Source organism: Cydia splendana, chromosome 2 (assembly GCF_910591565.1).
Source record: "Cydia splendana chromosome 2, ilCydSple1.2, whole genome shotgun sequence".
In the NCBI taxonomy this organism is placed as follows: domain Eukaryota; kingdom Metazoa; phylum Arthropoda; class Insecta; order Lepidoptera; family Tortricidae; genus Cydia; species Cydia splendana.
This window is the reverse complement of record NC_085961.1, coordinates 836,462-852,377: the sequence shown is the minus strand read 5'-3', so window position 1 is coordinate 852,377 and position 15,916 is coordinate 836,462. Positions and strand designations below refer to the sequence as shown.

The 15,916-nt window shown below is 38.6% G+C and overlaps 1 protein-coding gene and 2 non-coding genes across 3 annotated transcripts in view; 2 read left to right on the top strand and 1 right to left on the bottom strand.

Moving 5' to 3' along the window:
* The window catches only part of LOC134801636 (facilitated trehalose transporter Tret1-like), a 54,426-nt gene that overhangs the window by 18,489 nt on the left and 20,021 nt on the right, over positions 1-15,916 (top strand). Inside the window, exon 2 of the mRNA XM_063774258.1 lies at positions 12,488-13,324. Within this exon, the coding sequence (XP_063630328.1) occupies positions 12,509-13,324 (816 nt within the window). The 5' untranslated portion in view covers positions 12,488-12,508. The remainder of the gene's footprint in view (positions 1-12,487; positions 13,325-15,916) is intronic.
* Trnag-ucc (transfer RNA glycine (anticodon UCC)) lies at positions 12,139-12,210 on the bottom strand. The gene has a single exon. It is a non-coding gene; the product is annotated as a tRNA-Gly (tRNA).
* On the top strand, positions 15,405-15,476 carry Trnag-ucc (transfer RNA glycine (anticodon UCC)). Its single transcript has one exon. It is a non-coding gene; the product is annotated as a tRNA-Gly (tRNA).

Below are 15,916 nucleotides of genomic sequence, written 5' to 3'. Positions count from 1 at the left end.
AAAATAGCTAATATCATTTCTATATATGAGTACTGTGTGGCGCCGCTGGGGAGTATGCTCCCCAGCGGCGCCACTTTCTTTGTCGATTATTTCGTTTCCTATCACAGGTACAGCCATAAACATTATACGTACATGATGTACCTTTTCGGTACATCATTTCACTATATAATTCATTGGTATTCATTATGGTGGCGCCGCTGCAGAGTAGCACACAACTGTCGCCCGCGGAATCCGGACCGACACGACCTTCGAACCTTCAAGAAAAGTGCGTATTCGCCAGCAACACATCTCTGGTGTTGTATGTGTCCATGGCCGACGGTAATGCTTACCATCAGGCGATTCATCAGGTCGTTGCCTCCTAGTTGTATAATAAAAAGTAGTTAGCAACAGTGGGCAACGATGCTGACGCATTGCAGCTGCGGACGTAACTGGCCGCAGTGGGTTCGACTCCTGCCAAAATCATTAAATAGTATACTTCTGTTATGCAGATATCGAATGTAATATGCAACACTTACGTTGCTAAGCTAAGGTTAGACCAAGAAACGATTTTGATAGCACACGCAATGCACTGCAACTTATATGGGAACTGCACGCCGACTGCAACATCAGCGTGCAGTTGCCATACGAGTTGCAGTCGGGTTGCAGTCCGTCTGTACCAGCCCTAAGGCAGCAGTGGTAAGGCTACTGATTACTATTGCTAGTACTAATACTCGGGTAAACGCGTTTTTTCGTGAACAAGCCTTATTTGTTATTAGGCCAATCAAATTAGATTATTTCCAGGAATTAATTCCCAGCAAGCTGGAAATCATCTTAATACCTTCATTTGGTCCTAAGTTAGTGAAATCCGAGGTTTCTCCATTCCAGGAGTTGTGGAAATTTTTTTGCTCTTTTTCAGTTTTTTGCTTGTAGTTAGTTCAAAAACGGCACGTCCGACGGAAATATTGCTCTAATCATGATAAAAATTAACATCTGAAGATTCGAAAAGTACCTTAATATGAATGCTTAGTCAAACAGTCAAACGGCCGCCACTTTGAATTTCTTTTTTTTTTGGTAAAATCGTGTTAAAATCAGATTTTTTTTACCAGTGTCTGATTTACAGCCACCTTGCTGGTAGTGACATTGATTTTCACGGTGGGTTCCTTCTACATCGAGTGGTTTTGTCAGTCCAAGGTAAAATGTATCTCACAAGGCTCCCGTCCACACCTCTTGGGATGGAGCAAACTCAGATTATACGCATTTAGGACCAAATGAAGGTATTAAAATGATTTCCAGCTTGCTGGGAATGAATTCCTCAAAACGCTTTTTTGGATCTATTTTGATTGGCCTATGTAGAATTTATGACTAGTTATTGGCCATACGATGAGAACACAAGTATCGCATCTGGAGCAGCTGCAAATTTATCGACGTACCTACCGCATTGCGGCGGCTGCCTCATTTTGTTAGCCCCACTACGGAAATTGGGTTATGCGTTAGCCTTTTGTTACGTCATGTCTAGACTAGCTCGAAAGCAAGGCCTATTGACTTCCTTGAAACGATGTGACCCTTCAAAATTGTACATGTGTTGTCCGTTCCCAGACGAGATTGCCAGTAATTAACATCAAAATATTTTACTACAGCAACATTGCTAGAACTGGCTTTGTCTATAGATACGATTTCTAGGAACAAATCAAATTATTTCGATTTGTATTTTATGAAGTAGTCATATGTAAATTATTATTTATTTTCTGATATATGTATATTATTATCTATTATATTTCAGTTTGTCTTTGTCTATGTTCATAAAATCTACGAAGGGTAGACGTGCCCAAGGCCTGTTCACTTCCTAAGAAAGTTATGTCCCCAAATAATTGCGCATGTATGCGCCTGAAGCTTCTGTGTGCTTTGGCCTCCTAGAAAAAGTTGCCAGTAATCAAAATAAAAACATTTTTCTACAGCAACATTGCTCCCAACTAAGATTTAAATTTTCACGATTTTTTTACATTATTAATCATAAAACGGGACTTAAAACACTTAAAACTTAACTACACGCGATTAAGTTTGTATAATGAATATTTGCTTCCAACTGTCTTTATCAATATTCATAAAATATATGGAGGGTAGGTACGTCTACCCACCATAATAAAAAAAAAATATTTGTCAATGACTCTGTCCAACTGCTGTGGTTAAAGTTCATAACGAAAATTTTATTTATTAAATCTTTAAATAATAAATACAACGTAGCGGTACTACCACTTAAGACTGTACCTACATGGATTACAGCAATGCACATAGAAAATGTGCTAAATGAGGAGCAACGGCTGTTGAAGATACATATTTGAGTGAAATTCGTAGCTTTAGTGGGTTCAGAAGGAACCGCGTCATAACGCATCTGGAAAGCGTATTAATTAACCGTGAAGAAATGTATGGAATACAAGTTGGAAATCTGTGTAAAATGCCGTGTGTAAAGTGTAGTGTATCTGTGTGTGTAAAGTGTAAGTGTAAGTAGGTAGGCATGCCTAAAGTTATTTGTATTATACTGAAAACTTTGTGAATGCGCTTTATTAATGTCTATTTTTTTATTAAGTTGTCAGGGTTTAATTTTCAGTGTATATTTCTATATGTAAAACATTTTTTTAATAAATAAAATAATACAATGTTATAAACATAAATATGCCTTTTATTTAAATCACTTGATAATACCACAAACAAGGGGTAATATTTGCATCTTTCATATATTTCGTGATATGAAGATAACAAATATGTTTATCAACAGAATTACTACCTATACCTACCAATACCCGCCAGGCTAAACCGGTTGTCAACTTTAGTTCCATTGGTACACAACGACGGCGCCACTAGTATAAACGTATAAACGGTTGGGGACATTTTTTTGTATGGAGTTACCGTTCTTCTCCTAGTGAGTATTATATTCTTTGGACGTGCCTCTACCCTCCTTGATAAAATAAAAAAAAAATCTTTGTCAATTGGCCTCTTTGATAGGCCTTGATTTGGGTCTGGCCGGTAAGAACATAGACAAGATAAAAGTCTGTAATGTCAATGCTGTCATTTAAGTCATTTAATGCAAAAATATCAATTTTCATATAAAACGATTTATTCACTTGAAATATATTTATTTACCTATTAATTTTAAAAATAAAAACTATTCATATGTACGAACAACATATCTAAATGCGTCTTCGCACAGACTTAGTTAAATTTAAACCGTTGTCTCTCTTCCTTCCTTGCTGTATGTATCCGGCAATGGCGACTTTATCAACAATTCTTATCCGGATTATGGAAAGCCCTAATGTGTGTGTGGAAACCGTTGTAGTAAATCAGAAACAGCGATAATTTCAAGGTAAGATATATATTAATCTTTAAATAAAAATGAGCGTGCTAATTACCAAATTCAAATATAATAATTTAATCTTACTATCCCCGTAAGTCCCGCGGACGCTATATCGCGTCCGAAATTATAATCAAAATTCAACATAGATGTAAAACCCCACATTGTTTAAGCTGGTAACCCTAGGAATTAGCGACGTTAGTAATTAGGAAGATAGATTATATTGTTTAATTTTTTGACTATTTTGTTTTAGAAAGTGAATCAGCAGATGGCTTGAGCGTGAGATAATAATATAATCCTGGGCCGTCATATGATTTCTTGCAAAAAGCTCAGAAGGGCACGTATCTGCCGCATATCCAAACTAGTTTCCCGGTGACCAAGAACGCTGCGCGGAGCTGTGAAGCAGGAAATGTCCGATAACCGGATAGATGTAATAACAACTTGTAACCATTTGCCATATCAGTGTATGTATTCATATGTATTATGAAAATATTGATATCTTAATAATACGTAACTTTTTGTTACCTTTTATATTTCACGAATTTCTGAATATAGTACCTAATCATTATCTTTTAACGTATTTTTTTACTTATTTGTGAAATGCTAATTTAAGAGCCCAACAACGTGCACACTAGCGCCACTGCTAAATAATCGTGATTATTTAAATTTAACGACATGTATTTAAAAAAGGGGCCGCTACGGACTGTATTGTGTATTTAGGTACCTTTTGAATACATCAAACTAGATTTTATGTTGCTGGATTCGTCGATCTATGAGCTCAAAACAAAAACGGCCGTTTTAACTTTGGACGGGTAGATTGACGAATCCAATAACATAAAACCGGGCAAGTGCGAGTCGGACTCGCGCACGAAGGGTTCCGTACCATAATGCAAAAAAAAAAACTAAAAAAAAGCAAACAAAAAACGGTCACCCATCCAAGTACTGACCACTCCCGACGTTGCTTAACTTTGGTCAAAAATCACGTTTGTTGTATGGGAGCCCCATTTAAATCTTTATTTTATTCTGTTTTTAGTATTTGTTGTTATAGCGGCAACAGAAATACATCATCTGTGAAAATTTCAACTGTCTATCACGGTTCATGAGATACAGCCTGGTGACAGACAGACGGACAGAGGAGTCTTAGTAATAGGGTCCCGTTTTTACCCTTCGGGTACGGAACCCTAAAATAAGTAAAAGATAAAATAATCTGCAGTCCCCCTGTCTCACATGAGCGTGACATTGGCACTTGGCAGTAAACTTGTCAGTCGTAAAACTATGGGCGGCTCGAATCGTAAACGTGATGCGACCGAGGCCCGCGGCCCGCGGCCCGCGGCCGTGGAATTTGTGATGAAGTGAAAATGGAAGGTTTTCCCATAAAGGATGACTCACGTTAGATCGGACCGTGTCCGGGTCAGAGCTTCCGGCGCATCGTTGTCTATGGAAAGCATCGCGTGATCGCCTGCCATGTCATAGAAAATTAAGCTCCGGAAGCTCCGGCCCGGACAACGTGAATCATCCTTAAGGGTGATATGTAGTTAGAAAATATAGAGTTAGACCAAGAAAAGTCTGCAACGATTTTGATAGCACATGCAGTGCAAGTGTTATATAAACGCCAAACTTCTGTGAAATTATGACGTATAAATAACAATTGCTGCATGTGCTATCAAAATCGTTGCAGACTTGTCTTGGTCTGACTCTACCTATATGGGCTGATTTTTAGGGTTCCGTACCCAAATGGTAAAAACGGGACCCTATTACTAAGACTCCACTGTCCGTCTGTCTGTTTGTTGTAAGTGGGGCTCCCATACATCAAATGTGTTTTTTTTGCCGGTTTTTGCGTAATGGTACGGAACCCTTCGTGCGCGAGTCCGACTCGCACTTGACCGGTTTTTTATTATTGTTTTATGTTAGATTTGGATTAAATTTGGCTAGATTGAAGAGCTACTCCTCACGAAATCACAACTTGCCCCGAAAAAAATATTTATTTAATTGAAAGCCGATTGAATTTTGTATGAAAATCGAACCACCTTATAATAACAAAGACACCTACAATATCGTAACAGATTTTCAAATTCGGATGTCGCCCCAAAGAACGTAGAACGTATAGAACAAAACACGTAGGCTGTACAATTTAGGGTGATCTGTTATTTCAGCGGTGATCGCTGATCGTATTTACTCAGCTGTTTATAAAATTGGAGTCTGTTTTCTGTTTGGTTTAATTTCGTGGTGTTTGTGCGAAAATAAATTTATTGCGCAATTTCGTTGTTCAACTGATCGTAATCTTGAATGTACAAGTATGTTACCTTTCTTCTTACAATAACACATGGTGTACGGATGTACCACTCGTAAAATTTGGCGAATAAGTTTGATATTTATTATGGAATTAGTTTCTGCCCGCAACTGCACAAAATTCAAAAAAACTAGCCTATGCCCTTTCCCGGGCTAACACTATCTCCGTACCAAAATTCATCTACCTAAATCAGTTCAGTGGTTTAACCGTGAAGAATAAGTAACAGACAGACGAGTTACTTTTGCATTTTTAATATTAGTAGGGATTTCTGCCGCTTCCAACTATGTATATCACTATATCCAATACTGCAACTATGGTCCGCGAGTTCAAAAGGAAATTAAGTATCAATACCAATGTTCCTTTTGATTTACTCTGATTTATTTCTTCCATTTATAAACATACCGCGCCTTAGAACTACAAAAAATACGGTATAAAAGCCACACCTGAACGAAAAAATTACAGTTATTTTTGAACCATAGTTGGGAGCTTTGGACTATAGTTGGGAGGTTTTACGGTACCTATTGAAAACCTGACACCAATTTATCCAAAGCGGCCCTGATCTGGAAGATACGGCAAACGATAACATGGTCGCCCTCCTATTTAGCGCCGTTCCGTGGAGCAAGGGAAAACTACCCAAGACCGGAGTCAGTGGAAGATTGTGATTCGAACCCTACACCCCAAGAGAAAATAACATTGAAAAGAAGAAGAACATAATATAATACATATCATCCTCATGCAGCCAAGCCATTATTACTGATTGATGTAGCTAACCATAGTTAACTTCTTCATCAGCATCAGTTAATAGACTTATAAATTTGTTGTTCTTAATTACGGATTTGGAGCTTCCAAAATGAATTCGTCTAAGTTAAATTGTATTCCATTATGACAAAGACTTTCATTAAAACTTCCAAAACCCACGTTTCAAATTTGAGCCGTTACTTTTAATACAAAAGCACTTCACAATAGATTCATACGGCTGTCATCATCCCAAATCCGTACCGGATAAGTCTCTGAAATTTCACTCAAAACCGCACGCCCTCCACAATACAGCCAAATTGATCGTCTCTCTCCTTAAAACAAATTTGATGTACCAGGGCCGCATAAAAGGCAGGCGTCATTTCAACATCTATTAGATTACCCAAGCGAGACGGCTGTACCGCCCTAAAAGCGTATGTGAGACAGGGACAAATATTGAGTTATGCGCTCCCCCAAGTACAAATTGACTGGAACGCTGGCAGATATTTTATTCTATTTTCTTGTACAATGGAATTGTTACGGTGGTTTTTTCAGGTCTTATGAAATGTAACGAATGTTTATCTAGGGATGGTTTCATTTCAAGCTTATTCATTTTATTAGAAAATAATTTGCATAGGATATTTATACTTGCTATAAATTCATTTTAGATGGGACCTGAATGTCTATGCTAAGTTTCATGTCATTTCAGCAGCCACGTTACAATTACCATAGGTATACGGGTTACCGCAAACCACCAACCAATAAGTAACCAGACGTTAGTCTGGGTTACTTATTTTCTATACATCTCGCTAGCACTAATTTGAGCACACGCTAGCGAATATGTCAGTGTCAAACTCGTGGTAGCCATACTTATATACGAGCGTACCTTCGATTGTACGGCGGCGGTTTATGTTCTTGTGACTTAAATTACTGATAAAATTAAACAGCAATTTAGTAATCAGCAATGCGAAAACTACACTAATGGCCTAAAATTAAGGATCTACAAATTCTAGTCCATTCATGTACTAGAATCCTAGGATTCAGCCCGGAATTCCAGAAATCCGAGTTAAAATAAGGGCCGGCGCAGACACGCGACTAATGCGATTTGTTTCCTCCGTCGGGCAGGCTTAGCGTCGCTGTGACCAAGTTTTTTACTTTTATAATCTTTGTTCGTTCTGATTCCACTAATTTGGCGCGGATTTGGAACAAATGGCGCTTGAAATGTAATTAGTGATTTAATTAAAGTTCTTGCACAAAACAGAGATATTTATTATTGCCAGTGTTCAACCGAAATTACACCGATTTGAAAAACTTTATATTGAACCTATTTCTTTTGTTAGCCTACTTTAGTGTCCCACTGCTGAGCAAAGGCCTCCCCTCCTTTTTGAACCTAATAAATACGGTAAAACTGCTTACCGCTACGTCTTAAGGCCTTGTAAAACTCATGGTGGGAGTAAAGTACCTATTATACTTACTTTACTGTTTGGTAAAGAAGCTTCCTAATTTGTAAACCGCAGTGTCTGTTACAAAGTGTCTTGTGTATACGTGCTCGGCTAATCAATAGCGGTGGGAGCAGCTGCTGTGACTTGGCACGTGTCGTGTCGTATATATTCTGCGTTTGCGTTCGTGTCGCTGTGTCGTGTCGTACATGGAATGAGATCCCTATCTTATCTTATCTTATCTTATACCTTTAAACGAGCAATACTTGTATATTTATTTATATGTATATTTCGGAGATCTCGGTAACGGCTCTAATGAATTCGATGAAATTTATTGCTATATAGGGGTTTCCGGAGATGAAAAATCGATCTAGAGTTCGTCGATCGATCGATCGAGTCTTATCTCTGGGAAAACGCGCATTTTTGAGTTTTTTATGTTTTCCGAGCAAAGCACGGTCTCCCAGATATTTAATATTACAAATGCGAAAAAGTCTGTCTGTTACCTCATCACGCTTAAACTGCTGATTTCGATGAAATTTGGTATAAAGACAGTTTGAGGCCCGGGGAAGGAAATTTCACATAGGACGTAATTTCACAATTGTTTATACAAATAACTCAAATAAGGCTGCCTTTCTACTACTAGGGCGGAGATGAGCAGAGTTGAGTAGAGACAATAGCCTTGGTTGTCTTCTCCTCTCCTCTGGATTATAGGCCCCGTGCATGAACTATAGGGGGCAGCATAGGAGCCGTCAGATTTTTGACGCGACGCGTAAATGTGTCGTTTATGCTTCCGATGTAGCCCACAAGATGGCAGAACCTACTATGCACAAGGAAACGTACCGACGAGAACCAGTAGATAGTAGCACTTGCTTTGGCAATTTACATGTGTTCATATGTTTCCGATTCAGGCCACAAGATGGCAGACCCTCCAACGAGCACGGTCCCTATAACCAATGCTATATAGTGGTTGATTCTCGCTGGTCTCTCATCTCCGGTCATCTTCGCCTCAGTAGGAAGGCTAAGTATACAAAAACTGCCAGTAATTCTAAATCCAAGACGAAAATAATCTATAAATAAGCTGAGTCATGATTGTCTGAGTACCCACAACACAAGCTTTCTTGAGCTTACCGTGGGGCTTAGTCAATTTGCGTAAAAATGTCCTATAATATTTATTTATTTATTTTATTTATTTATTTATAAGCCAAAGAACATTCCTAACCCCCTCTAAGCCTAAGCTGCGGCTCTTTCTAAGCCAGCTAACAGATCACTTACCTAACAGATGAAGCATATGGACCCCTGAGGTATTTCCGGACCGATACGATTTTCAAACCTTCATGAAAAGAGCGTGCCATCTCAAATGTCTCTGCGCTTTCCTACAGTCCCTACATAACGTACCCGTAGTTGTGAGCGAACGGCACCCAGGCCGCGGACTGGACGCAAGCGGCGCGGCGCACGGCGCGGCGAGCGGCAAATAAAGGTCGTTCATACATTTTGATCGAGCGCAATAAGAATAAGAATAAGAATAAGAATAATTTATTTCTAAAAACTGTTACAAACATAGTTACCAGGGGCCCCCGCACTAGGTTACACCTGTATCGCGGGGAACCAATTACAGTTGTATAACAGAGTTTCGTTATCGTGTGCAGGTCATACTATTAATATCACACAACATAGTAGCATTAAAACTTACATTATATACTTAAAACTAAAAATTAACAATTAACTTAGTCTAAGTCTAAGGTAAAAATTACAGTGAAGTGACACTTTGTAAAATAGCTTCTGTCTCTGTGTAACTCAGTGATTGAAGTAGCTTATAGGTAGTGTTTTTGGCCTCATTTGCAGTGCTATCTTTTAAATCACAGTGCTTGAGAATGGCGTTGTAAGTTGCTGCCTTTATGTAGTCCCCGAAACGTTTAGCAAATGCAGATGATACTTTAGGTACCGGTAGATTAAATATGCGCTTTTTAAGGAGCGAATTGTAACAAGCCAAGTGTTTAGATGATATATGGGTGATCACAACTATTTTATGCAGAAACAGTTGACGAACGGTAAGAACCTTCGCTTCAGCATAGAGATCCGATGTTGGAAAGCGAAAGGGTTTCTTAAACATTACTTTTAAAACGGAGCGTTGGGCTCTTTCAAGTTCCAGCATCGTGGTCTTGGGTGCTCCACCCCACACTGTGATGCAGTAACTGATCACTGGTTGGCATAGCGCAGTGTAGACCATTTTTATCAAAGGCTTGCAAGCCGAACTGCGAAGCTTTTTAAATATGAAAATGGATTTCCTGATTTTATCGGCGAGATTATGAATATGATGTTTAAAATCTAGTTTTTCATCTATTAATAAGCCCAGGTACTTAATGACGTGTGTACGCTGGATATGATCGCAGTCACAATGGTTAGTGGAAGAGTCATTACATAGGTGAATCTTTATCTTGGGGTCAAAAGATGGTTTCGATAATGCAGTTTTATGGAAACATATGAATTTGGTTTTGTCACTGTTTAGAGTTAGGAAATTAGTACGAAACCAATGCGCTGCAATTTTCATGCCTTGCTCTGCTGTAGCGATAACTCTTTCCCAGCTTTTGTCATTGAAAAGTATTACGGTGTCGTCAGCATAACAGATTACTTCAGAATTTGGAATATGGAGTTTTAAAATATCGTTGATATAAATTGTGAAAAGGGTGGGGCCGAGAATGCTGCCTTGAGGAACGCCGAATTTAATAGGCTCTTCTGGACTTTTGTGTGAGTCTATTTTAACTTGCTGACTCCTTCCAGAAAGATAGCTTTCAAACCATGACAGCGGGACGCCACGTATACCAATATTTTGCAGTTTCCGGAGGAGAATCGGAATTGATACCGAATCAAATGCCTTAGCAAGATCCAGGAAGACGCCAATGCATTTTAAATTGCTATCTAAGTAAGAAGAAACAAGGTTGACTAGAAGGGAGGTGGCGTCTTCTGTGGATCGGTTCTGTCGGAAGCCGAATTGTCTATCAGATAGGAGACCAAAGTTTTCCAGGTATTTAACGAGTCTTGAATTTACGAGCTTTTCTAGAATTTTGGAAAATGCACTGAGGAGGGATATGGGCCTGTAGTTTCCGGGAATGTCTTTAGCTCCGGCTTTGTGAATTGGGGTAACGGAAGCTGTCTTCCATTGATCAGGGAAGTAGCCTGAGCTAAGGCTAAGATTATAGATATGAGTAAGTGGCTCACTGATGGTATATATAATGTATTTTAGGAGTCTATTACTAATCCCGTCTAAGCCTGGTGCACTGTGGTCCTTTAGGTGCATAATAATAATTTCAATTTCTCTGAAGTCGGTAGGCTGCATAAAGAAGGATATATTAGAGGAATCGAGTGGTTTAACTTTATTGGCAAGACTTTCCTCACTTTCCCCTATTTGAGTGATTATTTGTTCAGCTAAATTTTGACCCACAGATGAAAAGAATCTGTTACAATTGCTTAAAGATTCCTCAGGGTTTGGCGTGGAGATGAGTGCGTGGGGTTGAGTGTTTGACTTGTTCATGTTGCATATGTTTTTAACGGTTTGCCAGAGCTTTCTTGTATTGGTGGAGTTTGTCGAGAGTTCGTATTTTTCATGTTGTTCCTTAAGTTTTTTCAATAGATCGTTGGAGAAATTTTTGTACCTGCTGTAAGAGAGTTGAAGGACTGCATCATTCGGAAATCGTTTTGCTTTTGCATGCAATTTGTCGCGTTGCCGAACACAACGGAACAGACCAGGTGTCATCCACGGCTTCAAGGTGAATTTGGATCTAGGAATCCTGACTTGTTTTGAGTGATTATCGATGGCGTTCCAATGTAAGAAAGGGCTTGATTTGATGCTCATAGCGCCGCGCGCCGCTATCGTCCAGTTCATGTAGTCTATGCGGCTAACTAATACAGTAACAAGCTACGTCTACATATACCATTCCCATCTAGCACTGCTTTGCATTTTAATCTAATTCTCCATGAATATACATAGAGCTGAACGCCAGCTCCAGCGGTTGCCCGATTGGTCGACTGTGTTGCTACATTTGTTGGCCGATTTGTGGGAAAATCTCGGGTGCTATAGTTTATACACTATTAAATGACCATTCAAGGATTTTTGTAAATGAATAGGATCTACTAGTGGTTGTATTTACAGTTAAAGATTAACTTCAAATGTCGAGTAAAATTACTGGACACCAAATATAATTTCCCAAAAAACTAACGAAAAATTTGTCTCCTTAATTTACAAATATTGACTTCGTATATTACTTTTTAAATACGAAGTAATCAATATTAATCAAAAACTATGCACATGATTTTGTTAAATGAAAATGATAGAAATAGTTTCATAAAAAACATGCGTTGGCCGAGAATCGAACTCGGATCAACTGCTTGGAAGGCAACTATGCTGACCATTACACCACCAACGCATCTGTTATATATGGCAAAAGTAATATACGTTTTATTTCCGAAAACTTCGACGTGTACTTATTATTTATTCAGCTGGGTTTACTAAGATACGACAAAAGTAATAGCTCTTAAAATCCTATCAACTGAATAAATAATAACACACAACTTCGATTTCCACTTCAACTTATGTTAAAAAACACATAAAAATGTAACGCACCTAAAGCGGCACCTTACCCAACTTTACAACCCAACTTAAGGCAACCTTCGAAACCCTCATTAATACGCTTTCCCTTTCAGGCGGGGACCCAATAATACAACATGGCCGGCTCCCGAGAAAAATTGCTCTACGAACGAAACGCGGATTATCGATATGAAAGACGACAGGAGCACCGCTACGAACACTACAGAACACAGCCCCGCCGGAAAAACGGATACGTATATGAAGATATCTATTCAGATTTCGACGAAGCGCAAGGCCGGCTCTCCCTATTCCGGCCCATCAGACCCGAATATCTAAATCTACCTACGGCCTACGATAAGTACAATTCGCTTCCACGCTACGGGTACTATGAGGACCGGCAACAACATAGGAAGAAAGATTATTACGACTTCAGAATCGAACAGGAGAGACGACGACCTAGAGAAACTTATGAACCTTACAGAAAAAGACCTGAACGACGCTTAGAAAGCATCGAAATGAGCAACGAGCCTAAAATTGAACCTAGACACGAACCTAGACCTAAAATGGAAAATAGAAAACCTAAAATCGAAATGAACGCAAAAAACGTAGCTGTTTGCAAACCTTTAAGATTGACTGAGAAAAATGCACGATATTGGACTACTGATCCTCCAGAAAAGCCTAAAAAACGCCCTGATGAAGTTAAGAAAAACGTTAAATTCTCGGAAGTATCAGGTTGTAATAGAAAGATGGTGATAGATGATCCGGTTTGTGGTCGGAAGGTAGTTCCTGTGAGAGAATTGGAGGTATCCTTAGACCAGATGATTCAGAACGGGTATTTTGAGAAGCATAACATACCAATTTCGAGACCGGTTAAAGAAGAGGAGCCGGTGAGGAATGGGAAACCTCCGGGGATAGAAGCCACTCCAGTAAGGCGCACAAGACATCTGCCGCAGGTAAGTACGATTCAATAATATGAAAATTCTTAACTTACGCAACATATAGGTACCTAAATAGTCTACTCACAAACTTTTTTACAGACAAAAGCAGCCTCTATTAAGAATCTTCAAAAAAAGAGGTGCTTACCTAATTATCATTGCTTTTGTCTAACAAATCAAGTTAGAAACTTTAAATATTAGAGATAATCATCATCGTTTTCCTTGCGTTCTTCCCGATTTTTTTCCACGGCTCATGAGAGCCTGGGGTCTGCATGACAACAATGCCAAGAATTGTCGTAGGCACTAGTTTTACGAAATCGACAGCCATCTGATCTTCCAAGCCAGAGTGGAAACTAGGCCTTATTGTGATTAGTCCGGTTCCTTAAGACGTGAATGAAGGAAATTTACCGAAAAGCGACTGGTAAATATCAAATCAAATGGTATATTGCGTTGCGAAAACCTCATTAGTACGAGCTGGGGTTTCAACCGGCCGCGGCTACCGGATTTAAAGTCGCACGCTTTTACTGCCAGGCTTTTTTTTGTAATTAGAAAAGATAATAAATTAGAGAAGATATACCTACATATATTTCGATACCTAACAATGTTGTTTACTTCAACTTGACCCAGTTATTGATTACGAGGCACGTAATTACAGACATTAGGCCGATCTGTGCCGTAATGGCTTTCCATTGAGTCATGACCCATGTCCCGAGGGTCTCTTAAAAGGGACGTTATATAACGTCATAGAAATTGAACTTTAATGTATCCATGACAATTATGATGTTAAGTGGAGCTTTACTTATCAAAAGACGTCATTTATATGTACCTTAGGTGGGTAAAAGAATGATTTTTCTACTGCATAAGCCTATGTTTGTGTAGAAATTGGGTGTGTAATTTTTTTTATTCACTCAAATTGAAATGACTGCTAACTGGTAAAAGTTCAATTAGTAATTAAGATGTTTATCACAAATCATGTTCAATTTATTATTTATTATATCGTTTTCGTTTTTGAAAGCTGAACATAAATTTAAATCTAATACTTACAAATAAAACTTTTATTTGTAAATAAGAAGTAATCAACGAATGGTAATCAAAGTAGGTAATTATTAATAATACAGTAAAATTATACATTTTGCGTTTGCGTCAAATCCGGTAGTTCTGATTTTTTGCAGACTTGTTTATGATGTTGGCCCAGTGAATAATTCAAGTTTGTGACCTCGAGCGCCGAACGCAACTTTGTCAAAAATCGAATAAACCGCATTTTTTTTTAGATTTGGGCGATTATAACCCTAAAGTACTAGTTTTTGATAGTAACTTCCTAGGGCGTTTTTAAAGTAGACTAAATTTGCTACAATAAGACAATAGAATTGTCTCTGTACATCTAATATTTTCCGAGATAAAGCCTTTCAAAATGTATAATGTTTTCGAACTTGTATTCGTAGGCTAACCACTCACATGCTTGATATTTTTCAGTGACCTCTATTATTATAATAAAATAAGGGTGACAGCTGGTAGCTACAGTTACCAAAAGCAAGTGAGTGGCTAAGTAAGTGCAGTGAGTATACACTTTTGTCTCAGGCGATGCCGGTTGGCACAATTGTTTCTAAGGTCAATCAAAGATCATTTGGCCCGGTGGCCACAAGATCGTACCGCCCCGATTTTGAACTCCAGAGGCGGATTACATTTCTGATTCCCCTGAGGTTACTAGTGCTTATTACGAGTAGGTACTAGCGACCCGCCCCGGCTGCGCACGGGTTACACAAAACCTTAACAAATTACACACTTAAATCTTCCTCAAGAATCACTATTGATTGGTGAAAACTGCATGAAAATCTGTTCAGTCGTTTTTAAGTTTATCGCGAACGTACATACACACGCAAACAGACAGATAACAAAGTCACGCCATATGGTAGCTGCGTCATAGGCATATTTAACTTCCAATTTTAATTAGTTCTAGTTCTATAATATGTGTTAAAACATTTCATTCTATTACATAATGCAATTTATGTGTACGTGTGACTAATTTCTCAGCTGAACAAATATTAAGTTTTTTCACAATAGACGAATGTGAGTGGAGATTTTATAATCGATACCAGATGCGTTGGTGGTGTAATGGTCAGCATAGTTGCCTTCCAAGCAGTTGATCCGAGTTCGATTCTCGGCCAACGCATATCTTTTTCACTTCCTTTTCATATTAATTACCTATTTAAAGTTAATACGTAAGAGTAGTCATATTGTCGTTCTTATACATATGTCTTGATTTTCGAAGATTTATTTCTGCATAACAAAACATATGCGTTGGTGGTAAAATGGTCAGCATAGTTGCCTTCTAAGCAGTTGATCCGAGTTCGATTCCCGGAACCCGGCTTCGTAGGCCGTTATATCAAAGTATCTCTATATAAACCCGAATTTTACATGTCGAACATGTGTACCTACCGTCCATATAATTCTTGGCACCACTATTTAATTAAGCTCAGAGCCAAGCGTTAAATCATTTAAGCCACAGATTAAACGCGTCCCGAACTATAACATTGCCGTCTGCTAGTTGGTAATGGCGTATTATATGTACTTATTATATTATATGTATGGCTTAGCCGCATTAATGATTCA